This window comes from Vidua chalybeata, chromosome 4 (assembly GCF_026979565.1).
Source record: "Vidua chalybeata isolate OUT-0048 chromosome 4, bVidCha1 merged haplotype, whole genome shotgun sequence".
Classification (NCBI taxonomy): Eukaryota; Metazoa; Chordata; class Aves; order Passeriformes; family Viduidae; genus Vidua; species Vidua chalybeata.
In genome coordinates, this window is record NC_071533.1 from 29,412,987 (window position 1) to 29,440,039 (window position 27,053).

The 27,053-nt window shown below is 39.1% G+C and overlaps 1 protein-coding gene and 1 long non-coding RNA gene across 4 annotated transcripts in view; one reads left to right on the forward strand and one right to left on the reverse strand.

Annotated features, from left to right (window-relative positions):
- Positions 1-10,417: 10,417 nt before the first annotated feature.
- FBXW7 (F-box and WD repeat domain containing 7) overlaps positions 10,418-27,053 on the reverse strand; it is a 176,418-nt gene continuing 159,782 nt past the window's right edge. For all 3 annotated transcript variants that reach the window (XM_053941379.1, XM_053941380.1, XM_053941381.1), the window contains 7 exons: positions 26,224-26,347; positions 24,216-24,352; positions 22,411-22,524; positions 19,162-19,343; positions 17,880-18,105; positions 13,530-13,740; positions 10,418-12,465 (listed from right to left, as the gene is read on the reverse strand). In XM_053941379.1, coding sequence (XP_053797354.1) covers positions 12,197-12,465; positions 13,530-13,740; positions 17,880-18,105; positions 19,162-19,343; positions 22,411-22,524; positions 24,216-24,352; positions 26,224-26,347 — 1,263 coding nt within the window. In that variant the 3' untranslated portion in view covers positions 10,418-12,196. The remainder of the gene's footprint in view (positions 12,466-13,529; positions 13,741-17,879; positions 18,106-19,161; positions 19,344-22,410; positions 22,525-24,215; positions 24,353-26,223; positions 26,348-27,053) is intronic.
- LOC128787324 (uncharacterized) lies at positions 12,324-13,648 on the forward strand. The gene is made up of 3 exons (XR_008430664.1): positions 12,324-12,404; positions 12,725-12,799; positions 13,571-13,648. It is a non-coding gene; the product is annotated as an uncharacterized LOC128787324 (long non-coding RNA).

Here is a 27,053-nt window from a genome sequence, read left to right on the forward strand (position 1 = left end):
GATCAAGTTCAGTAACTGCAGGTTCTTGCAGTGCATTAAATTTGGGCTCATAATGAGCAGACACAGTGCGGCTACACCAGGAGGTCAAACAAGTGGGGTCCACCACAGATGTTGAACACCTTCTGAGCAGATTGTGGGGTTTCTGTTCCTCCAGCAGCCTCCTGCTTTTCCATGCAGCATCATGGAAATGAGCAGGGCTGAGCACAGAGATGGATTTGGAAGTTTGGTTTATGGATGCTTGATTTGTCTCCTCTGTGGTGGTGTTGAGGGTGCACAGCCTATGGTGTCTTGACCATAGGTCTCTCTATTTCCTCCAGAAGTGTTCTTTATTTCTTTCTTTATTTCCCTACCAGCAGCACATAGGTCAGTGTTCAGTGTGTGCTAACTGCCTAGACATGGACAACTAAGTTGGGGCAAAACATCTGGTCACTTCTCTAAGGAATACAATCCTGTTTGGTCCAGTGTTACATCCCAGATGTTTGCTGGGATGGTTAAGCTGGTCAGAGGATGTGGCATATAAGCTGACCGGACTGATTGCTCTTACCAGAGGGGTTTAATCATCTGGATGGGGTCTGGGTGTCAGGTGAGCATGGGAATAAGTGAGACAGGAGATGTGGGAATGGCAGGAGCTGAGATGAGTGCAGCACCTCTGCTTTCTCTGACACCTTTTGACATATCAGCCTAACTCAGTGTTTCCTGAGGTTTCAGCATTTCTTCAGGATGCTGGGAGAGGCAGACCTGCCTTGCTCCTGGCCACTTGCTTCCCCTGTAACTTACCCCCTTGAGCCAGCTCAGCTCCCTAAACCTCCAGAAAATTAACTGTTTCTAAAAATGTGAGTTCTCCAGCTGTCTCAGCAGATCAATTCACCACTAGAGCCAGTTCCACAGGGCAGCAGGGAGTCTCTCATAGGAGTAAGGCTCAGACTGACCACGGCCCTGTGAAATAACCACCTTCACTAGCTCCTTCCCCCAGGCTGAGGTTTGGTGCTTGACCAATGCCTTTAGACTGCCTCTAAACCTAAGAAAAGAAGAATTCACTGATTTAGCTGCACCTGGTGTCTTGAAAGCTCCAGTGGAATATTACAAAAGCTGCTTTGACATTCCTGCTATGTTTTGGACAGAATAGTTACTGTATTTTAAGAAGCATCTTAACATGCACATGGCTGTATAATTTACAAATTGCTTATATCTAGCCCAGAACACTACATTTTTTATTCAGACACTGTGATGCATTTTTGTACTACTTTGTTAGAGTATGAATTTTCAGTCTGAAAAATGTCATTATCCCAATTTCTGTTGCCAGAGGTTGGTCATACAGGACTGTCCTCAGCAGAAGACAATGCTGCAGTTCATACCAACAGTTCAGCTTTTATGCAGTAATAATTAAAATAAAAAGTTTGTATTTATTTACTGGCCAATTATCCAATTTTTTAAGATTGAGCTTCACTGAAAGATAAAATGAAGAGAAATGCAAAAAGAAAATTAGATCATTAATGTACTCTTTGCTTCTAGCTTTCACTTCATTTGATTGTAAATTGTTTGCAGTAAAATTGCAAATTAGTAGCTTGGATAAAGAACTATGAATTCCTTCAACATCAGATTTAAATGAGGAAGAATTGGGCCTCTAACCTTCATGGAGTATAACTGTAGCTGGATGCATTCCTAGGGGCTTATTATCCATTGCTCCGTATTATTTGCTTGAACTCTCAATTGCTCACTGTTCAATGCACACTGGGATGCTGGAAAATGCCTCAGAAGATGTGAGATGGAAACCTAGGCAGTGGGATGCTCTTGCTACCAAACACAGACGTCAGAGGATGCGCCACATCCCACAGGAGGCTTCTGAATAGGAATGGCTCTCAGAAAACCATGTTGCTTTCCAAGAGTAGTGCAAAATTTACATCCTTAGCTGGCAGAGAGACAAGGGTTAGACTGAAAATAGGTTTTCCACATTTTGTAAGAAGAGCAGTTTCAAATAGCCATCCCTCCTGGAAAGAAAAAAATACTGCAGGAACTTCACAGTTAGTTGTCTCCAGCCTCTTACCAAGTACAGAAGTGTCTAAGATGTAGTGCCTACATTTGTAGGTAAATTTTGGTTTAGCATGAGATATTGTACTGTCACTTCATTTATTTTATGACTAGAGTAATTTCTTTCTGTTTGTCACACAGCTACTGTGGAACAGTGTCTTTTGTTTCACCTCTATTGCTTTTACCAAAAGCCAAAGTCATAGGAAGCAGAATCTTTATGGGCAATATACTGAATTTTTAGAGAATAGCTATGGAGAGAGAGAGAGAGATCATTTTATAGAGGGTCTGTTGGGTGTATGGGGTGTGTGGTGGCTGGAGGGAAAGGTTGGTGCCTGGAGGGACATCTGTGTGCTTCTGCTGGCCAGGTGTTTGGGAACAGGGTGCTTCTGTGATGCAGAACATTTAAGCTCTGGTTTACGTGCATAAATAACTGGACTCAAGTACTAATTAGAGATAATTTGTCTGGAAAGTCAAAGATTAAAGGAACTTTTGTCTTCCTGTCACAACAATTTTGTCTGCATTGTGCTGTCTGATAAATCAGATTGCATAATGGGGGTGTTGTGTGGATTTTTGGATTTTCCAAGAGCAAATCAGAATATGCTGATATTAGACCCAAAGTTTTTTTTTCTTCTCTGGTGCACTCATTATGTCTATGGGAGAGCTTCTGCACCCTTTCCTGTCGGGTTTAGCTGCCTTTGTCTGCTACAGTGGCTCCCGTTAGCCGTGCAAGGTACTCATCTGGTTGTCAGTGGGAAAGGCTTCTGCACCTCAGGCATTCGAGATACAATGCTTGTCACGTGTCCTGCTTTTTGAACTTTGAACCTCTGTCTAATTCTAACTTATTTTTTCTGATCCAGTGATCCTTTAGCCTGGAAAGGATGAGCAGGAACACTCATCTATTGTCAGCCTGGTTCAAGCCATGGGGGAAGTAAAGTGGTTGCTGTTCTGCTGTGTTTGTAAAACAACAAACAAGAGCAAAATGCTTGGATAGAACAACAAACAAACAAACAAACAAAAACAAACAAAAAAAAACACCACCAAAAAAAAACCCATCTGTGTAGCAAATCATATTTATCTTTCTCACCGAGTAAATGAAGCCATATGATCTGAGTATGGTATACACAGCTTGGGCTGTGTATTGAGTGGGAATACATTTACAGGGAGAGGAGGTTACCTGCCATTGTTAACAGTATCATTAAGATGAAATGAAACAAGGAGATAAAAGATTCAGGGATTTAGGTTTGAGTTTTGTTGGTTTGGCTTGTTGTTGTTGTGTGGGTTTTGTTTGGTTGGTTTTGCTGCTTTTTGTTCTGCAAAGATGAAGATGTCTTTTTCGTGACTTTGTTGTTCTGGACACTGTGTCCTTCTTAATAGTTGCTTATACTTTTGAGTTATGTTGAGTTAAGACAATGCAGAATCCAAGTCTCAGATGAGTGCTGGATGTCTGGGCCTTTTTCCAGTGGGGTATATTTACTAGAACAGTAAAATCTCAGCAGCACCAGGACAATGTACCTGGTCCACAGTCACATCCTATGCTGGCTCCAGAGCTTTTATTGCTTACGCTGTCAGTGCATATTAAGAATTAGTGAGCAATGTGCACTAGATTGTTTTAGACATGGTTTTTATATTATCCCTAACATTCCCTGACAGACCGTGCTATCCCAGCTGCGCTGTGTTGGTAGTACTGGAAGGAATATCAGCCACCATTGTGGAGTTTGGAATCCATTTGGAGTTCATTTGCAGCCTCAAATTCTTATTTATTATACAGAGCTCCATAAAATGGGCATCTGTCAGGATGATCAGTTTCTGTCCAGATGTGAATCTTCTAAAAGTTCGTTAACAAAAGTAACTTCCAAATACTGCACAGATTTAGAAAATCATGTATTACTTACGTTTCATAACGAGGAGCATTTTCAAAATTACCTTTACATACTAGATTTCCTTAGGAGCAAGAAAACATAATTTTTAAATGAAGTGTTATATTTTGTCAGAAACCAGAAGAAGGAATGCTTGATGAGTATTGAATTAGACAATGCTTGTTGCTCAGCCATTTGTGAAATTGGAGGTAGACCAGTCTGTGCTTAAGAGGGCATGATCCTATTGCTGTTGGACCATTTGAGTTATTTGTGGACAAAGGATAGACAAACATTAGATGCAGAAAAAAAGAAGAATTTTTCTGAGTGCTCTATATTTGCTTCTCATCTGGCTTATGTATCTCCCGTATATCTTGTATGTACAGAGGGGTGTGAAAAAGACTCCAGCTCGCCAACTCAGATCTTGGAATAAGGAAAGAGAGGAAAGCTGGCTCTGACAGTTCAAAGCAGAGATATTCACAAATGGAGAAGTATGAGGAAGATAAAAAATCTGGAAAATAGGGACATGAATGGTAAAACATGAAAAGAAAAACATAGGGAACAGGACAAAGGAGGAAAGGAAACATAAGGAAATTGAAGTGTGAGTGTCAAAGAAAAGAGAAAATAAGAGGCGTAAATAGAGGAAAACAGAAAAATGATGTCGTTGTCAAGTCTTCTTTTAAATATGTAAAGCTCTAAGTATTCCAAGATGAGAATGTGTATATATAGAAATGAATATGTAGTTTGAGCCTTTTTAGAATTAGGCTGAAGTCTTGAATTTTTCAAATCAAATTGGAGACTTATGTGATTAGTGGAGCCATATCCCATTTACAAGATGAACACATTAGTGGTATCTCACACAAAGCATTCCTCCTCCTTCTTGCTCCTCTGCCCCAGGTTGTCCCTATTGTGCCATATGGCCAATAGTGATAAACAGTGGGGCCTCAAGAGCTGATTCTGCTCAGAATTGGCTGCCCATAAGCAGGTAAATCCACACATACCAGTTTCTGGGCTTGAAATCTAAAACCGTGTGTGAGACTGAAGGATGGACACAAGGAACATCATGTTACTGTGTTGTTTTGCATGAAATTGGAGCATTTGAATTGTTGCAGTAGTCAGCAGAATGGTAAAAACCATCCCATGCATGCCCAAGGTGTGTGCTAACTGGGCAATAGAAACACCAACAGAAAAATGTTCCTATAAAACTTGTTTATTTGGGAAAATGTGGATGTTAGTTAATTGAAATGTTCACTTCTGTCTACTGAGAACTGACAGGAGGAACACTAAAGCAGACAAAAAGCAGCAAACTGTCTGAATGAACACTTTTTGAGCCCTATCTAGTTTGCAGCTTTCAAGTTCTTCCTTATTCCAAACTATAATGTGAACATTTAAAATCAGTTCTGAAACATATCAGGAAATTTGAAAGAAAATGGCAGTTTGAAAAGAGAGAGGAATGTAGTACTCAGATTTTCCATATATCAGGGTAAAGGAAACAAGTTTTATAATCTTTGTATATCTGCAAAGCAGAAACTCATTTCAAACTGAGGAACTCAAAATAAAATTCCAGTTTAGGGAGAGTGGTACTGCTCAGTTTACCATGCTGATATTTACAGACATAGTCTGAACCCTTCTGTGCCTTAGAAATCATCAATCCTCTTGAAGGTGTGAGCATCTTCTCACGCTGTCAGGTTAGAATATTTAATCTAGATAATGAATTTGAGTTTAAATGTGACTCCTTTGGCAATGGAAACTGCCTTTGAAGTTTTTGGATCTTCTGCATTCCACATTTCCTGTTTTAAATTAAAAGAACAAAGCACTCTCAAATAATGCACCGCAAGCAGCCTGCGAAACCTGCATCTCAGACATGAGGAACCAGAAGAAGGAGGAGGTCTGGAGGCACTTCATTCATCTTCCCATCAAACAATCTGCCCCAGGTAAGAGCAGTTCAGGTGAGCCAGAGCTAACAGGGTTGGTCGTATCCTCAATTACAGGGCAGCTCAACTAACGGCTTCATTAAAAATCTTACTCCTGTGCTTTGTTGATGACAATGATGAAATACTCCACAGTAGCCATTGTAGGATGTAAAATTATGATCTCTTGGAAAGCCTCCCATCCCACCCTGCCCCCAAAAAGCCCCAAATTGTTGTCATCTGCCCTTCTCTGAATTCCATAGGTCACTTCTGATCCAGCTTACATAGGCCTTCCATGTTTTTTCACTGTCCTTAGACCATGACCTCTCCCAGCTTCCAGGAGACAACACTTATGATCCTGCTTTAACCATGAAGCTTTTTAGGATATGCCTATTTTTTTTTCAGCCATGACTAGAAAACTAAGGAGTTGAGATCAATTTGAAATTTACCTGATTGAACCAGGTCTAGAACAATTTTTTCAGTCTAGACTCAGGCTGGGGATCATTTTAGTGACACTGATGATGAATCTCTCAGTCTGGGATGAATGATGTCTTCTCATCTCCATGCACTACACCTTGGAACATTCAGTGTTAGACTTGAGGCTGTGCTGTCCCTGTGCATTAAGTGGCAAAATGTACAAGGTAGATTCCAGCAGCACAGAGGACAAAAAGCTCAGTTTATCTTTCACCAAAAGTATTGCTGCTATGAAAGTTTGGACAAGATCATCTTGTCAGTAGGGATCAGGGAGTTGAGGCTGTATCTAAGCGAGGCAGAGGTGAGGACAAAGGAGAACTGAAGGATGCCTTTTGCCAAGTTTTAGTCTGTAATTTAGAACCACTGCTGAATTGGCAACTGCTCTGATTAATGATTTCTGCCATCTCTAGTTCTTGGGGAGATTCTATCCTAGCTCAGTTATGATTTTATAGGACTCTCCTGCCCCAGCTGAGCTAGAGCAATGCAGTGTACATGGGCATAAAGCCATTGGTTCTTAGGCAACTGCAGTCTCACAGAGTGCTGCAGTATTTCCCCTCAGCAGCTTGCGCTCCTGGTAGCACAATGCACCATTTCCTTGCCCTGAAGCACCGCTGCAGCTCCTGGGACAGAGGGCAGCTTGAACAGGGAGCAAGAGCCTGGACTGGCTACTGACTTTTTGGTGACAACTGGTTTGTCAGACTCTCTATCTCAGAAAAAACCTGGAACAGCTTTTATGTAAAAACATCTGTTGTATTTATAAACCTGCACTAATGCTTGAAGAGAGGTGTTTGAAAAATTGTATATGCCATTTTTAGATGAAGTTTGAAAATCCTGGTGTATATCAAATAGACCATATACTTTGTGTATAATCATAAACATCATATATCATCATAAAATACTAAATATCATCCCACAGCATGTGTATCTTTGCACAGTGTCAGGGATCAAGGACAGAATGCCAGGAAATGGAAAGAAAATATTATTCTCACTTTCATTAAAGATTCAGTGGTTGCTATGGCTTGAATATTTCCCTTTAAGTAATAAACCATTTGTCAGAGAGACCGAAGGTCATTACTGGCAAGTTTTTCTTTATTATTATTACTATTATTATTATTTGGCTCTTCTGTACAATTGCACAACTTCACTGTTTCTTTTTATGAGTGCTCAGGTGTTGATTTACTGGTAGAAGATTTTTGACCAGACTGATTGTAAGAGATTTGCATTTCTTTTTACTGGATTCCATAAGCTGATCAGAAGAACCTCTCCACTGGAATGCTGAAAGAGTTTAAGGCATCTGAGCTGTTTGCTTTGGCAAAATCTTGTAAGTGATATCAGGTGGATACCGTTGGGATGGGAGCTGGTCCTGATTAAGAGTGAGGAGCTGGGGGTGCTGTGGGAGAGGATCTGTTGATGGTTATGTCCACACCAGCAATTAGTGCTGTGCAGTAGGAGCAGAACTGTAATGCCAATTACAAAATGCTGGTCCTGGAGACCTAATGTGCACATGAATGTATTCTTGAGGTGTTGGACTAGTTCTGGTTTGGTCCCACACGCTCCTCCAGTGGCTTGAGTGCCTCAAGTGTGCTCCTGGAGAGCTGCTCCAGATTTAGTTACACCCTGAAGGAATCCTGTTAGTGGTCTCCAAGGCAGCACTGTGCTCTATTGGGAAAGCTGCTGATCTGAACTAAAAATTGGTGTAGACACAGCTGTTAAATGTCTGGTCCTATCTCTTGAATAAACAAATTGAGACCACAGGAACAGGCTCTTGGAGAGAAAGCGGCAATACTAGTTCTCACTGTTGCATAAAATCAGGGCCCATTAAATTTATTACATAAAACAAAACTTAATGTTGTTGATGTGGTTTCACATACAGGAGAAAATAAGGAAACTCTTTCTAGGACTAAAACTAAAAGAAAAGGGGGAATCAGCATGAAAAGAAGAAAGCAGAAATGCCAGAAACACCACTGCAGTTATCTCTCTAGGATAGCTGCAGTATTTTGACATAGCCTATGATGACTAAGCCACTGGATTAAAGAAGTGCCTGTGTATTGCATAAAGATGTTACAGTCTTATACAAGTATTCTTAAATGCTTTTATTAAAAAAAAACCCCAAACACTCCACCCACCTTAAAATCAAAATCTAATTACATGGAATGAAGACGTCTCCTAAGCAGTCTCACTTGGAGCACATGCTGCCAAAGAAGAGTTCATATTGTGAGCTATATTATGCTAAGTTTATCAACAAAGGGGGGGGGTGTAAAAAGAAACTGCTCAGTTTCTTACATGTAACGTGTTTACTACAGGCCCATCTTTGAAGTTTTGTCACTTAAGTCATAAAATTTCTGCTTATTGAGCTATGTTGTTCAGATAGCTCATAAGCAACTCCTACAAACCTAAACAGACTTCACAAAATTAGAAGTCCTTAAAGCGCTAACACAATTAACTTTGTAAACTTGTTTTATTGAATGGGAAAAGCTTTTCTAAAAATATTTTTAAGTACTGTGTTGTTTTTTGTATTTAATGTGACAGTCTTGACATATCTTGGCTTTGCAGCCAATAGTTTATTTGAACCTAAATCTGTGATGAAGGAATCTGAAAATATGGTTTGCTTAACAAGTTCAAGTTATTCTGTATTAATTTGAACATTTAGATACTGCTGGACCTACACTGTCAACAGGAAAACTTCTCAATTCTGGTTAAGCACATTTTCCTTCTGGTCAAATTAGCTGCCCAAAATGTACTTGAACTGACTTGTACACCTGGATTTGTTAGTTTCCCTCTTCTGTCAGTTCACTCTTCTGCCCAGATTTGTATTCCTGCCCTCCAGCACAACATTACTCAGAAACCTCTCATCCTCCTGCACCATCAGGCCAGCGCCTTTGCTCTTTGAAAACATGTTGTTGCAATTCCTACAAATCATGGAAGAAAATTACATAATCTTAAAAAGTTATTGCTTTGCTCATTGCATAAAATATTCATGTTTCTACCTTTCTATTTCCATCCCCTCTCACAAGTACTTCAGCCCACACTGGGGCACCTTCTGCCATTGGGGGGCTCAGCGTCCTGGCCTGCGCTCTCAGCAGAACCATGCAATGTCCTGGCAGTCTTTCACTGCCATTTTAGGAAAGGATTAACTCTTTAATTGTTTTTACATAAATAATAGGCAATCACAGCTTTTATATTGCCAGTGCTTGCTGCAAGCTTTTTTTCCTTAAGCAGCAACCCAAGGAACAGATTTTTACAATTTGGAGCTGCTCAGTCAGTTCGGATGGCTTTTTAATCTCTAGAGGCCAGATGGAAGCATGATCCTTCACCATTGCATGTTTTGCATAATGTAGAGATTGGAATTAAATTTTGTTTGCACATAGTCATAGATATGTAAGTATATAAATATTTTCCCTTTCCATCCATGCATTTTCTCTTCTACTGGTTTTTTGTGGTGTTTTTTTTTTTTTTTTTAAATGACAGCTTTCTACAGGGGAAAACTGTCACAAACAAGCAAATGCTATGCCCTGAAAGAAAAGCTTATGCAGAAGAAAACAATGATTTTGGTCAAGGAGATCTGAGGCAGAACCTGACACTCAAGTGCTAAGTTTCTGAGCCAGATGATGACTTACCTTGGTTTCAGGGCTCTGATAAAACTGCTGTTGGACTGATGTGGAATGAATGTTATATTATTATTTGTTCTGAAGCTTTATTTCAGGCTCTCCTACAATCCTCACTTTGATTTTGGTTGTATTTATGGATTTATTATTTGCTGTCAACTGCAATCAACTGATTGAAATCCATAAATAATAAACATCAGGTTTCAATTTAAGATGCAGTAAGGACATGCTATCAGAAGAAGTTTTACGTACTTTAGCAGCTTTTTATAGCTGCCTCCCCCACCCCGATCAAGGTCCTGACATGTTCCTTGTGAGAAGGAGCAAATGTCTTTCCCCCATGTTTGTCCAGACCCACGTGACAAATCCTACATGGCAACTGAAGGAGAGGACACTCACACACCTGTTTGTGGAAGGCTTATATAAAGTCCCAAGACATATTTTAGCATCTACAAGTAAGATGAGCAACTCGACCAGCTTTGCCCCTCACAGGATACATAATATTAAATTAACAACTAGAAAATAAAAAATAATAAAAAAAAAGACATACTAACATGAAAAAACACATTTTATTGCACTTAAGTTATAAGAAAATAAAATTTCTAAGTGAATCAAACCATAGACACAATCCCTTTAAAGGTTGTTTTCCTCCATCATGTCAGGTTGTTACATAACTAAAATTAACCAACTGGAATCTGATTGTTTTAAATCAGACTATAAATAAAACAAAAACAAAAAAAAAAAAAAGGAGGAAAAAAGATCGCCTAGGATACAGTGTTAAACCACTTTCACAGTTCAGCTTGAGTTGTGGCTCTTGGAGAATGAGGCAAACCATTTGACTCTTTCTTTTCTCTTTTTGTTTGCATGTGACATCTTTACAAAAACGTACGTTTTTGCTCTGTCAGTTCCTCCCAGCAATAACTGTAACAGTTGTTTTTTTTCTCAAATACTGTAAAACACTAAGACTGACCAGCAACTTTATTTTAATTTTTGTATTTTATAGTATTTTTTAAAAATTTTGTCAGTTTTTTTTTAACGTATGTTCATTCCATTCACCACAGCCCTCACAAAGAAAAATTTCCCCACAGAACAGGCTGCAATAGCTTTGTTCCAAGGAATGTGTTTTAATTTTTGCCCAGAAAAAAGAAAATAAGCTTTGCACACACACTCAATTCTTTATTTGCAGGCAAACTTCACTCTTAATTGTCTGAAACTCTTCCACTCTCAGCCTCTTAGAGGCACAGTTGGCTCAAGTTTCAGTGGCAAAAAGTCTTTTTCTGTAACCAAACTAGAGCAAATTTGGAATTCAGTCTGGGACTAAAACGTCACAGCAGAAAAAAAAATAAAAAAAAATAATTTGCTTTTCTTTCTTTCATTTAGCAGCATAAATAAGTTTGGCCACTGGGAATACAGTACAGGGGTGGGACAACAATCCCATAATTGAAGACCTACTTCTAGCACCAGCATTGCGAATTAAATCCATCAGAGGACTCTCAAAATCCAGGACAACTTGCCACCTCAGAGCAACTTATGCATTGAAGAGTGTAGATGGAAGCAACAGTAAATAGATTAAACAGAGGCTAATACTGTGATTGACATTGGCAATGGTTGGCAAAAAAAAAAAAAAAAAAAAGAGGAATAAAGAAAAAAAAGAAAAAGCTCTGATAAACCTGTACAAAACAATTCACAGTAATATTTTAGCTTTTCCACACCAGGAATGGACTCTTTGTTTTTGTTTCTTTTTCTCATTGCAGATGCTCTCTAGTTTTTGAAAGTCAACCAGTGACTGCTCGTGGAGGTTGGAAGGGACCTTGGAGGGAGTCCGGTCCAACCCCCTGCTCGGAGCGGGGCTAAGGGACAGCGCGTTGCTCAGAGGGGCTGCTGGGACCCAGGGTGACCCAGGGGTGCACGAGCAGGCTCGCCTGTGCAGCTTATTTCAAGATCTTTGTGGTAAAATAACCTGTTAACGAGAACTGTAACTTTTTTTTTTTTTCCACTCCAAATTGCTCAAGGAGCATTTGGAGGAAAGTAAAGAAATTAATTGCACCTGGTTTCATTTCTAAAGTTGGATTTTTGCAAAGCTGCCCCGGTCAAAAGTGTAGCCTTTTTATGTGACGAGACAGCAAAAGCCTCTCTTGTCAGTTATAGTTTGTCATCTTTGTCTTCTCCTTCGTAGTCTGTAGGTCTTTAGGATCTGCTGCCCCAAGGCAACATCCTGCACCACCAAGGACAAGGGATTTTTTTCCTTTTTCTTTTTTTTCTTTTTTTTCAGGGGGGAGGGAAAGGAGAACATCGTCTACACGTTTGGACAAATTCATCTTTCTGCCCTTCACTTCATATCGACGTCAAAGTCCAACACCAGCAGCTTTGTTTCCTCAGTCCCGTTGCGGCTCCCAACTGCACACACCAGCTTTGTGTTAGAAGCTCTGATTCGCCACACGACGCCTCCACTTCCCCCGCTCTCCAATGTGACTAGATTTCGGATAAATTCACCCGTTTTCAAGTCCCAAAGTTTTACAGTCCCATCATCTGAGCTGGTAATTACAAAGTTCTTGTTGAACTGTAAACAGGTCACAGCACTCTGATGCTTGTTGGGACCTGTAAGAATAAACAAAAACATTTCTATTTGTAATTAATTAGAAAGCAATGTCAGGCAGTGCTGCATCTAGAACAAACACCTCGCTATTTGCATACAGCTCTTTCCATCTATTAGAACTATTAGAGAACTATCTGTTATAACTCCTGGGTTTGTATAGTAAAAGCTGCAGAAGCCTTGCCATGCTTTCAAAAAGTGAAATGCTTTCAAAAAGTGAAAGCAGGTATAAAAAATTCCCCAATGTTTTCTTCTTTGTTTCAGTGATCTCGTTGTGTTGTACACTGGCAGTTGGGCAAACCGAACATCCACGAAAATGAGCTTAACCATCCTCAAGAGGTGACTGCTGTAAGAGCTTGTCTTCAAGTCCCTTTGAAGTGTTATTATGAGATTACTCCATCAGTAAATATTGACAGTTATATGCTGACATATAAATATATATGTTAAATCAGCAGAGTTTGCTTTACAGGGAAATTTAATTTTCTGCTCCAGCCAGCACTGCTGCATTATATATGAAAATGATATAAGACCTTTTTTGTGGGGAGAAACACAACCATGTGTTTGTGTTCATGACGCCTGAGTGGCAACTGTCAACATGGAGGAAAAAAAAAAATATCTTTCTTTTTACTAAAATGAGGAAAACATCTTCCACTTGCATCTCTTGATTTATTACAACAGACAGTGTACTCCTTTGCCTCCTGATCCAATTAAACTGTAAGCTTTGAAACATTCAAGTGACCCCTAAATAAATACATTGACTGTCTATTTTGAGATGTAATTTCCTACGTATTTCTGTGGCTTATTAGGCTAATACACCCATAGCAAATTGCTATCAGTCCAGACCATCTGCCTTTCATAATAGGCAAGTGATTTGAATAGATTAGATTAAATACATTTTGTTCTTCTAGTTCAGAAAAAGATCATACAGCTGTCATCAGAAAAATATTTAAGTTTTAAGCGGTCAGTGCTTGTTTCTTTGTATCTAATTATTTTAAAGTTTTTTAATGTAAAATCTGCAGCACAGATCACTGTAGGCTGCTTGATTTACATGAAGGTAGTTTAAACTTACCTTGCAATGTCTGTAAACATTGTCCTGTTTTAATGTCCCAGATTTTGACTGTAGAATCAGCATTCCCAGACACAAGTATATTGTCCTTGAGTTCCATTCCACTTGTGAGTGACTGGTGGCCTGTCAGAGTGTGAATGCAGTTGCCTGTCTCCACATCCCAAACTCGGATGGAAGTGTCAAGAGATCCACTCACCACATGGATACCATCAAACTACAAGAAAGGTAAATCTATTACAAACAATTATATTAGGACCTTACAAAGAAGGCTATTAAGCATTTAATACACTAAATGCAAGGTTAGATACTATATATATTCAGAAACTGCAGTATAAAGTAAGAACTCAGTAGAGATGGCCACGTTTGATACCACAGCAGGTGCTTCATGGTCAGTGCAATTTTCTGTTCAAGACATGTGGGCTCTTGAGGGACATGGTTTGAAAAGAGACTCTGAGCCACTGGTCTTTGAAATGCAATACATCTCCTTTAATCACAGCAGATCCTGACTACCCTGCAGTGTGCAACAGTAAGAGAAAGTATTTTTCCTAAAGGAGATGTTAAAAAGCCAACCTTGTTTTTTAAAGCCAACCCTATTTTTTCAAGTCCGAGGGAGTTTAAGCAGGAGAACAACAACAACATTATTCCAGAATCATCTACACAAAAATAATAGCATAAGAAAATTGAAGGAAATGTAACTGAAAAATGTGGAATTTAGCTTTTTGTAACCCTAATTGTGTACAGTAAGGAAGTGTAACTTTCCAGTCATTGTAGGGAAAGCATACAGACTAAGATATGAGATTCTTTTGGCCAAGAGGACTAACCATGTAGAGAATAGAAAGGTGGAAAATAGCTTGAGCTATAGTGACAATGACTAAGAGTCCAGAATTCTCAAAAAAGGGGAAAAGCAGTAGAATAAAACCAGTGGGCTTCAAGAAGGAATACTTAAAAAACCATAGACTTCCTTCCCATGAGGATTTTATGTATCTATTCTCTGAGGGGAAGAAGAGTTCGGGACAGTTGGCAGTTTCTTAAAGACACAAACTATCCTGTGTAAAAGAAAGATAGGAAGTATTGTAAATTACTGAGACCCACTTGGCTAAACCACAAGGAATTATACAAAAGGTAGAAACTAGATCAATAGATGTGTATAAAAGAGAACAGAGGGACAAAACCAGAAAGGCAGGGCACAACACAAGATAAAACTAGCAAGAGCCATTTCACTGTTGTGTAAAAAGTCCCAACAAGAAACATTAAAAAAAACAAACACAAAACAAAACAACAAACAAACAAACAAAAAAAAAAAACCAAAAAAAACCCAACCAAACAAAACCAAAAAACCCAACAAAAAACCAACAACAACAACAAAAAAACCCACCAAGAGGAAGGCCAAAACCCCCTCATTTATCTTTAGTGGGAAGGAAACGCTGATTGAGGCCAGCTATTTAGCTTCTTTTTGTTTCAGTCCTCAGCCATGTGAGCATAGCCTCACAGCACTAATGCCAATGACAAATGAGTACAAGCTTTTGCTAGAATGGGGGAACAAAATCACATGAGGCAAGTTGTTTTAAGAGAGTCTCAGAGACATCTGCTGCTATCTTTGAGAACCCCTGGAAGACGAACAAGTTTCAGATGGCAAATACAATTCCTTCCTTTACTGAAGATGATGGGATAGGGCGAATTATGGATCAATCAGCCTAACTTCAATTTCCACAAGGAACTTTTAAGCCCTTTGTAATGTGGTAAGTAGCAGCAAACACAGATTTGTGGGAAAACTATCTTAAGCAATATGATTTTTTTCCATGATGGAGTAAAAAGCAATGTGAAACAGCAAATGTCTTGGTTGTATTTTTACAAAGAGGGAGACAAATTGAGGCAGGGATAGTACTTTGTTCAGAGTACTATCAGAGATAACCAAAAAGAGTTTGAGAGAGGTCTGGCATTTACTATTTTCATTAGGATTTGAGTGACATTGGAAAGAGTAGAACTGACCAAAGGCAAAGAGTGTAGAAGTCAAGTGAAAAGTGTGAAGATCTGAACTTGGCAGGGAATGAATGAAGGTACAGCTGCAGCCTGGGAGAAGGGAGGCTGGACAGGAATCTTGGTTATATTTAAGGCAATCTGACACTACTTGTCCATGTGGACTGACTGGTACCTGATAAGGCAAGGAACAAACCCAGTTAAAGGAACTCAGCTATCTGGGGCTGCTGCTTCTTATAAGACCCAGAGAAAATGAGTATCTTAGATCTCTGCAGTCAGACATGGTTGGGCATGGCACCTAGATTCAAAAGAATGGCACACAGAGTGACTGGCACACAGACTGCTTATCTGCTGTATGCACTGCATTCCTGTTGAAAATACACTAAAAAAGACCCTCTGGTATCTGAATGGAAGGCATAAAAAATAACCTTTCACTTCTAGCAAGCATTGATAAGACTTTGACTGGACCCTCTTTTAGGACCCCTGCTTTCAAAAGAGGATGGGAAATAATCTGATTTCAGATAAAAAGACAAGGACTGCCAGATAGCCCAAAAGACTTGGGAACACTAGAAAATAGTTTTCTATCCTAAAAAGAATTAAACCTGATTGATGTAACAAATTTTGAATTCTTTTCCCCCTTTCTCACAAACTAATTGTATTCCCTGTTCATAAGGTATTCAGAAAGAAAGGTTTAAGGCTGGGCATCCAGAGAAATTGATGGTGCTGCAGTGAAACAAACAATGGTTTGGATCAGTGACTTATCCATGAACCTTGAAAATCTATGGGTTACTGGGAAGGCAGGTAAGAAAGAGTAAGGAAACTCAGCACGGTTAGTGGTCCTCAACTGCTGCGTACGCTTCTCTGGGAAACATTAGGTCTACACATGGGGAAATATGCAGATAGAACAGAACCTGCCATGGAGGACTGGCTTATTCCATCTGATTATTCTCCTTATGGGAGTTCTGCTGTGTGGGGCTACTTCAGGCTGAAGGACAGGAGCCATCAGGCAATTGTAAAGAATCTTTCTGTTCCAAACCTTAAGCACCCTGACCCCCTTCTCCCTTGTTTCAGAACATACTGATGTGTAACACAACCCAGTCATTTGATCCATTATTACTACAGTATCAGAGCAAGACATAAATATTCGTAAGCCAAAACAAGATCCAGTGGTGAAGATAAGGTAGAATAACATCTGTTCCCATACTGCCCCACATGAAATAAATCCTCAGAATATTTTTGAAAGGTAGGTAGGTAGGTAGTAGAGCATTTTTAACTTGCTTGCTGCTTGTCTAGAGAATTCTCCTCAGCATATGTATGTAAGAGAAGGGCTGGAGTTTTTGATAGATTTTGCTACATATTTTTGGGAAAGGAAACTAATTAGGAACTTTGTTCATATTTAATATATTATGGGGAGATATGAAATACTTTATGAAAAATGTCTCTAGCTTCACTTTCTGAGTCACAAACCAGAGCAGTTACATGCTGAATGCCATTTCCCAATTTTGAACTGTCTTTGTTGATTTCTTTTTCAAGTCCTGCCAGATTGTGGTGTGAACAGGCACAAGCATGAAATTAATTTCTTTTGCATTTCAATGCCTGGAAGTGACGCTTTGACTCTATGAATGAACAAGATGATGTTTTGGGTTAGTAAAGGTAAGAAGACCCAAGACATGAGGTCTGTGTGTATCTTTGCTAGCTTTGTGGATAACTGGTGGGCAACAGAGAGATGCCACAAAGCAGTACCATAATAACCTGCACCTACATTAACATGTTGCTGTTGAAACAGCCTGACACTTGTATACCTGGCCTGTACTCAGAGAAGATGAAGTAGAAAGCTAGAGATTTATATAGGATCATTAAAATTTTAGGTTCAGCCTTACTGTGAATTATAGTTTAGAATTGGAAGATGGGACTAGAAAATGAGGATAAACAGATCTCCATAAATCAGAACATTAATCCAATAGGGTTCTTGGCACACTGTCAATTGCTGTGTCCTCTGATTTATTTAAAACAATAAGTTTGGAATTTCTTGAGGAAAGCAAAAACATAACTCCAAAACACATGCAAGATTTGAAAAAAAAAAATCTTAACCAAACAACCCATCAATCCACAAAACAACATAACTTGCTGGTATAGAGATTTGGGCTTTATTGTATTGGGTCCTTTAAAAAAATGCTACTCTAAAAAAAATTTCAGTTTCTAAATTAAGACAACATATAACTAACAAAATTAAAGAGGGGTTTATTACAGATGCCTCTGTATTCTTGTGGTCTGTATAATTCTGTACTAGGTACCAACAACTTAATAAACAAGATGAAATAAACTGACTTTAAGTATTACTTAAGGAAACTAAAGCAGCAGATAAAAATCACATACCTGTAACGAGTAGACTCTGTTAGTATGCCCTTGCAGTGTGTGCAGACAGGTCTCTGTCTCTGGATCCCACACTTTGACCATAAAATCATATGCACCACTTACAACCCTTCTGCCATCATATTGAACGCACCGAACTGCAGCGACGTGGCCCATCAGGACATGCAAACACTGGCCCGTCTCTATGTCCCAGACTCGCAGCGTCGCGTCTCGAGAGCCACTGACCACCCTGCAGCAACGAGAGCCCCTCCTGTACTTAGCATTGGACATGAAAGTACTACAGCAATCAAACCTGGCTACAAATGGGTTCTGAGTTTTAATTTGGGATATTAGATAGAGTTGGTGCACCAGCCACCAGAGTTCTGGCTTGGTGTGACATTTTAATGGGGTCTCAAATTACTGGAGTGTTCTTCCTTGCTCTACTCACCTCCTCAGGATCTGTCTATTTGATATAATTAGCAATCAGCATTTAAAAAGGCACTTCATTCCTGAACAGCAAAACAATGCCATGAGGAATTCTGTGGACTGTTGTATCTACCTATGCAAGTTTATGAACATGGTGAGCTCCAGCCAGTGCTACAGGCATCCTGTTTTAATATCTGAGTTGACTAATTATAACAAATAAACAAAGATCTTTAGAAATTTCACTTTGAGTAAAGTAACAGTTATTCTGCTTGATTTTTTTTCAGTTTATATTTCTGTAAGTTTTTTTAAGCAATAACAGAAATGAGATGGAATGAACATTTAATGGAATTTATATAGAAAAATATCATCATTCTTCAAAAAAGAAGAAATGCAACCAATAATCTCTCTGTCAACAGCTCCATACCACAGCCAAGTAACAGAGCTCTTCCAATGTTTGTTGAATCAAGACATGGTTTACTATTGCAAAAATTATGTGATAATCAGATAAAATTTAAAGAAAGTACTGCAGTGACACTACTTAGAAGGTTATTCGGTAAAGTGAGCTAAAAGTTTGTAGCATTGAAAGAAGAAGAAATTATTCCGTGTGGGAGACTGGATCATGGTGTAACAAAGAATTAGCTTTGAAATAACGCAGACTGTGACTTTTTTAAGTACATGACTCAATTTCCAGTTCTTCATTTAGTATTCTTATGCTTCTGCTCCTATTAATCATCTCCTCCCTTGTGTTGATTTATGTTTTGCCTGGTTTGTGTTTCACTCGGTGCTGGATGAGGTCCCCAGGTTTCAGGAGCACTTTCTGTGAGCACAAGTGTATGAATGCCAGGCCAGGCTGCGGCTGCAGCTCTGCACCAAGCCTCACCTTTTCTCGTGGAGATGCATGCAGCGCACGGTGGAGGTGTGTCCGTACAGGGTGTGGATGCACTCCCCGGTCTCAGCGTTCCAGACTTTCAACGTTCTGTCTGTAGAGCCACTGATGATGATATTGTCCCTCATCTGTGATGACCACACTCCACCTGTGTGCCCAACCAGTGTTCTCAAACACTGAAAAGAAACATTTTCCTTAGTTACCCATTTGACACAGGGGAATGGATACTTTAAGAAAAAGCAGTCTTGGCTGTAAGAGTTGGCTCTCATAGCAAGAGCTAGAAGACCCCTGGAGACTTCTTTCTGATTGAACAAAAAAATTCCTCTTTTTAAAAAATACTTATCAAATTTCTCTCTCAATTGTTGGTACTTCAACTATAAGAAATTTTTCTTGTAATCTTTCCCTTGACAAACTAAGCTGTCTTTCCAAATTTCTCAATACAAGGACATGTTTTGCAGCCCTGAGTCATATTCCTGGCATTTTTCTGAGACACTGCAGGATTTCCAATAGCTTTTTGAAGTGTGTTAGAAGTGGAAAGAGCATACACTTGGTAGTTTTACCACCAATCTATAAACCATATATTTTTGTTGTATTTTTCTGTTTGTTTATCCAAGAAACACTGCACTCTGTAAACCACAGCTACAGCATAACTCCTGCAAAACCATGTTTCAGACCTTTTTCAGACTCTACTGTTGCCCAGGAGAGAATCCCACACTACATAAGCACAGCCTCCCTTCTCTGATCCCAAATGCATGACATGATTTCTCACCATGTACAGACAGTGTTTGCTCACACCTTATTCTATAAAACCCCTGTCGGCCTGGAACAATGGCTTGTCGCTGTCTCCCAGCCTATTTTCCCTACAAGTAATAACTATATATGCTTTCCCACCAGGCAGCAATAAATGCTAATTAGTACAGACAAGGCAAGATCCTTGCAAGACTCCTCTAGAAAGATACTCCATGAAGATTCTGCATTTACTTTAACAACATGATCTCTATAATTACCCATTTTCTAACCCATTCAAATGTGTGCCATGTTGATTTTTGCATTATTCTATTTTCTTCAGTTCTGTCATGGGGATGGAGTCTTTCAGTGCACACAGCCATCTACTTCTGCACTATTATTTTTATCAGTCGAACCTGTAACTGCATGAGAAAAGAGGTCAAGGCAGTTTGAGGATCTCTTTTTCTGTAATCTAATGCTAAGTGGCATTAATTGCCGTGGCCTTCCTTTAACTGTTAGTTGACTCCTCTTGACGCAGTCCAATATTTTTTATCTGAGAGATAGTATATCCTAAATACCCAGTCTTTCAGTTTACTCCATTTAAAACATTGATGCACTTTGGCTTTCTAACTGTCCTGTCCTGGATCTTCTCCTTGTGATCATACCTTTTGAAAATGCACTAATTTTAAGCCAAAGATTACGTAAAAAAAAAAAAAAAATATCAAATACAGATTATCTGGATCAACTCTAATAAGAAAAACCGTAACTTCAGTAGTTAGCATGAGTTTCTGCTGAAATGTTCTATTATCACTGCATGCTGTATTTCCATCACATGAATTTTCTTCCAAAGTATTTTGTCTATATTAGTGACAGTATAGTAATTCCTGTTGGTAATATCCTGTTCTTTTTAGCATCCTTGAAAATGGTTTGATTTTTTGTTGTACTTTTCTTTAACAATTTTAACTGGTTTTCTGCAATTACTGGCTCCTGGCTTAATTCACCGCTATCAAATCCATCTGTTTTTAGCTCATAGCTGATGTTCATTTCTACAGTTCTCTTTTTTTCTCATTTCATCCAATGTGCTCATATTTTAAGAAATCATCCTGTTAAAGCAGTAAGAACACAGAATCCTTATTTTGGGCTTTACATCTGTCAAAGGAATTATTTAGTCATGTTCATTTGCACAAACCAACCTTTAGGGTTTCTTTATTTTATTAATTCTTCAGCATCAGTAAGCATGAGGGCTGATACAGCACGTTTCCATCTTTCAGGCACAATTTCTAGCTCTCTTAAAGGTTTGGGGTAAATGGCCACACTAGGTTTTGTAATTACTTTCAAAAAATTACTGAACAATAATCGTTAAGTCATGCCACTGTGCTTAATTTGATATATTTAAGGGAACATTTTGCTTTTGGGAGTGTGGTATGTACAAAGAAAGTATTTTTCATTTGTGTTTAGGTTGCCCTTTTCAATTAAAATAGATGTAAATTTCATTATGGGATCCTTCATTACACAGTTTGTTGTAGGGAATCCAACAGCAGCAGGGTGAGGCTGCCCATGGCTCTTAATTTTCTTCTTACCCACAGTGGGATTAACAATCCCTTCAAGGATCTTCTGGGCATGCAATGACAAATGCTGAATACACTCAGCTTCCACATTATGAAGTGGATACCTTTTACATCTTAAACACATTATCCTCAGCAGCTGTCCTGTTGTTATCTATACCATTAAAACCAAGCTAAGTGCACACAATACCAGTCTAAAAGGAAAAAGAACTGTTTCCCCAAGGCCTTTTCTACATCCTTGGTCAGTCAGTCACCTCAAAAAAAACCTGTGGGCTGAGTAGCTGTGATGTTCTAACATGACTGAAATGCTCAGTACTGTCTTCTTGATTGCACATATTGTTTTGCTCCTCTAAGCCAGAATTAAATTATTGAAGCTTATTAAATTCCTGCCTGAGCTGGATCTAATTTAATAGGAAATATTTAAACCTAAAGCAAATTAATTTTTCTTTTTTTTTGGTGGCTCAGCAATATAGTAGCTTGGAAAGAAAAACAAACTCTGTATTTGAAATCTGAGCCAGTAAGATGAAAACGCAATTGCAAAAACTTGAAAACAATAGAAAGAATGCTAGAACACAAGTGGGAAAAAGATCCAGAGGGGTAAATGCAGCCTAAGTTAAGGTTTAAGGAAGATAAAGTAATGTTTCTGTCCAAATTCTTTAAAATCCATGTCACAAACGACTCCACAAGAATAGAAGAATTGCCAAGAGAACAAGGATATGTGCCAGTGGTAACATGAGCAGCATTGCAATTTCACATCAAGGTGACTTTTTTGAACCGGAGGAGTTTCTGTGTGGGAAAAGGCAACCTACATGTTTATCCAGTACACCTTCCGATTCCTGCCCCAAAGCACCAAAGGCCACCCTGCAGCGCGATCTGAAGGCACAGCAGCATTTTTGCCACTGCTCTGCCTGTGGCTCATTTCCCAAGGGATCCAGCAGAGCAGGCACCTTACCTTGCCTGTCACTGCTGACCACACTTTGAGCGTGTTATCGTCGGAGCCGCTCACGATGCGGTTCCCGCAGAACTGCAGGCACGTGATCACGTGGTCATCGTGGCCCTTGAGCACCTGGCAACCAAGAACACAAAAGCAACAGTCACAATTTAATGCAGGAGATTAGAGAAGCAGGAGAAACAAAGTGCTCTTCTGATTCATAAATTACAAAATGCTAGAGTTGCTTCAGTAATAATAAGGCCCTTAATCCTGTGTGTCAAGTCTAATTTACCGCCAGCTGGGACCAAAGAAGGTGTTTCCCTCCTTCCATGGAGTGATGCTGCATTGCTTAGCAGGCACACTACAGCTACTGCAAGCCTCCTGAAAATACCAGGAAAAAGCATCAACAAAAGTGGGCTAAATTAGTAACTGGACACTGCTCTATTCCTCTGCAGTTATTCCAGCTCTTTATTTTTCAGTTGATTTTCAGTTGATTTTCAATTTACTGTTACCTTTTGTTTCAATCTTGAATGAAAGGATGGGCTGACTATTTGCTGAGCATTTGTATTTCAGTGGTCAAGGCTGACTACATCTATTTTTTTCCCTTACCAGCCAAGCATTGTGTTTTGTTAAATGCCAGTCAGCACCAAAGTCAAAAACTAGAAAACCATCAACTCAATTAAATGCAAACAAAAGCAACAATTCCACGTGCTGAGAATGTGGACTGGAATGTTGCTTTATAGAGGTGAGATTTTCAATGCTTGATTTTGGAAAAAAACTGTAATTCTGTATATCTTACTGCAGTACAGCAAAAAAAAAAAAAAAAAAAAATAAACCCTTAGTAGAATACATAGGATGAAGAATTTTTTATTAAAGATAGCCAAACATTTTTTAAGATGTTCGTTGAAATAAAATGGCATTTGGATAATGCCAGAGGCTGTAATTTTAATAATAATTCCATGATAACTTGATGTGGCATATCAACACAAGAAATATAGAGCCGTTGCCAGAGATGTACATAAGTCACGGCCAAATAAACAGCAGGATATAGCCATAGGTTTTCCAAGGGAATTCTTTTGTTCTTATTTTATTTTGTTGTTTTTAATTAAGAAAACAGGTAAATTGCCTTAAAACCTTAAAAAGCCATGAATATGGGTTTTCTTGACATTTCTAGCTGCTTGTTCATTATCAGGTTTGATTAGAGAGTTGCTATTTTATTTACAAAAGGTTTGAAATATTGTTTCATGTCTTCATTTGGAAAGGATGTAATGATAAATATCAATGTCAATAAAATAATGTTAACATTTAGAAAACCCCACAAAAATCTTAGCACGGAATGAAGTTATTATCTTGTGCTGCTCAATTTAAAAAAATATATTTAAAAATAAAGCATGAATTGATCACAGAACAGTTGTGAAGTATTTCTAGGTTGCAACATGACCCAGCTCTACCAATACATACATATACACCTATATATGTACAATATATGTGTCTGTATGTTTAAATATAAGTATTTCAAATCAATTTTCCACGATTACCTGTCTCAAAGAGACCGGCACATTTCTAAGAATTCACAAAATTGTACAGAAATTCTTAGAAGAGCAGTGAAAGGGTTCTGCAGTATGAAGCATAACACATTGCCAAAATGGTGGTCAGAAAATAATTTAAAGACAGGGTAAGCTAAAACATGAGGGTTTTTTTTTTTTTTCTGTAGCAATTCACTGCTTTTTGTGCATGGATAGCCTTGTTTGTCCAAAGGAAAGAACCCGAGCCATGAGCTGATCCTGCTTTGTTCACGGCCCCGTGCACAGAGCTCAGAACCTCACCTTGGGCGATTTCAGTTCTCCTCGCCGCCAGTTGGTATCAATCCTGTGCTGTCTGATGTAGGCGCTTTTCCACGGACTGTGTATAAAGCCTGGTTTTATTACCTTCCTCCTCTTGATATGTAATGGTTCATCAATCCCTAAAATGGAATTTAAAAAAAAAAGGGGGGGGAGGGGAAGAGATGAGGCCACCCCACAGAAAACACTTTCCCTCCTAAACCCTTACTGTGACCCCTGACATTAAAATATGGCAGAAATGTAACAATCTCCTGCATGCCAACATTTGTGTGTCAATGACACCACCCCGCTCCTCAGAGATTTATACTCTGTCTGTCCTTGTCAGTTCAGCATAATCATTACCATAATCACAACTGAAAATGCTCTAGTTCATCATTCCTTGCTGGCAACCTCCTAGCTTGGGTTTGGATCACTCTTTCCGAGGCAATGCAGCAGAATATTGCCTTTTACAAATGGGTCCTGTCCAAAAACCTCCTTGACCACTTATATGCTTATTTTGGAACAGTTAAATAAGTCAACCTTTCTGTCTATGGTTCTCCACTCTGGTCACCCATCTTCATTACCTTTAAGTTCGCTGTGACTCCTGGTATTAGTGAGCTTTTAATTACTTTCTTGATCTGAAAGGCTGAGTGCTTTTGGCATTGTCCTCTCTTGGCTGGAATTTAAGTTTAGCTATGCCCTTTCTGACTTGACACTTAAGTAGAAGAGCTTTGTTTTACCCTTGCTACTACAGACACAGGTTTTTTTACAATTCTCTCACCCTGCTCTCTTTTATATGCAGCTCTTCTCTCCACTGCATTTCGTTACTGGCAGGAGTCTCGTGTCTTGCCAGTATGTGGATTTCACTCTTCTGCCTTTAGCCCCCTCTCTGCCTGCAATCTCGAATTAAAGGCTCCTTCATGTTACCGAGAAGCTCACTGAGGCTAAGCAGGCTGCAATACTGGCCTGCTTGCCTGTGCTCTCCTGCCTGGATGTATTTATTCTTACTTGTAAGCTCACAAATGTAAGCTCATTCCCCTCTCAACCTTCTCCTTTTTTCTCACTCTGTCCTTTTAATGCACTTTCACTGAAATTTTTAAGAGGAGAACCTTTAGAGAAGATTTAGGAGGTCAGACACCTGCTTTCCATCACACATGAAAACAAATTAGGTGCCCTCACAAACAGCCAGCTACAATTGACATAGTTTCGCTTTTTGAAGCCTTTGCATTGACCCCTCCGAAGTCCTTGTCTCCATAATCCAAGGCAGTCTGGACAGGGTCCTGTGTCCAAGATGAGATTGCTCTGGGATCACATGTATGTGGGTCTTCTACACCCCCCTTTCCCCCTGGCCCAAACAGACACCTTGTTCCTATAATTATCCTTAAAAATAAAAGCTTACATTCTCCGTGTGCACAAATACAGGGCTACTTTCATGGGAGCCTTTTTTTGCCCATTCATATCAGTGCTGGAGCACCATATCTTCTTGAATTGGCATGAACAGGAAAATATCCATGTGGCTAATGGACTGTGTGTCCCTCTCCAAGCAAACCTTTTAGCACCTTCTCCCACTACCATGTGCCATCTCTGCCTTAGTTACCCTACAAGTGACGTGAAATTACAGCAACCCTTCTACCAACCACTGAAACAGTTTTCCCTCCACGCTACAACTGCCAGGCTATACTCCTATTATATTTATACCTCAGCTGTTATTTCTTTTGGTTGCATTTTAAATGAACATAATCCTCAAAAAGCAAACCCAACTGTATTCTAAAAACATGCAACTAGTGTACTTTATAAACAAGATATTCAAGCCTAAACTCTAGCACTCCATGGATTATTTCTATTTGCTGCTTTCAACAGAGATACATATCATGTAGCTTAAAGCATAACTAGCACTAAATCTAAAGTCACACGAATTGCCTTCGTAAAACTTTAAGCTTATTATGTAAATGAACCACACTTTTTATGATGGCAACACTTCGACCATTACATCCATCATTTTTCTCAGTCTTACCCTCCTCTTTGCATTTCTCTCTCCAGAGAAGATTATCTTCAGCCAGAATTCTCCAGTAACGACATGTCTGGGCTGCCTGCAGAAGGTCCCTGGGTTCCAGGAATGACAGCACATACAGTGCCAGCTGTAAAAAATAAGAAGAAAGTGTATTTTCTGCACTGCTTTTGAAGAGAAAAGTGAAATAACTCCATTTACTATCACACATCAGGGGCTAAAATACAGAAAATTGGAACAATAAATTATTAAACAATCTCTGAAACTTAACAGACTCCAGTTTATTCTTGTGGGCATGTGGAAATATAAAAATCATCATAAGTAACTAAATCCTTACAGATCATATCACAAAATGATTCTTGCATTTGCAAGAAAATAGGTGTCAGCTGAAATAATTACTACATTTTTTAAAAAATGTAATCCACATTACTTTGAATCATTAGAAGAATTATTACCAAAGTAATTATGTCTATGTTATTTTAGCTAACAATTACAACTGAAGTTATTTTGAGAGTTGAACTAAAAAGTACAGTGCTCACCATAGGAAATAGGAATGTACATTGTGATGAGCAACATCACTCAGAAAGCCCAAATACAGAACAAGTAAATGCTACATTCCCCAGAGCTCAAAACCACCCTGCAGCTGTAGGAAAGGCAGTGTAGGTACTGCTCATTTTCTGATGAGAATTCAAACACACTCCTGGGTGGAGTTACAAGGAGCTTTATGGATTGGGATGCAGTAGGATCAAGACATGTAACTTTAGTGCAGCTTGTTACCAAAACCACTGGGCAAATCCTAAGAGGCACCAGAAAATAAATGGAAGATGAGCTTTTCC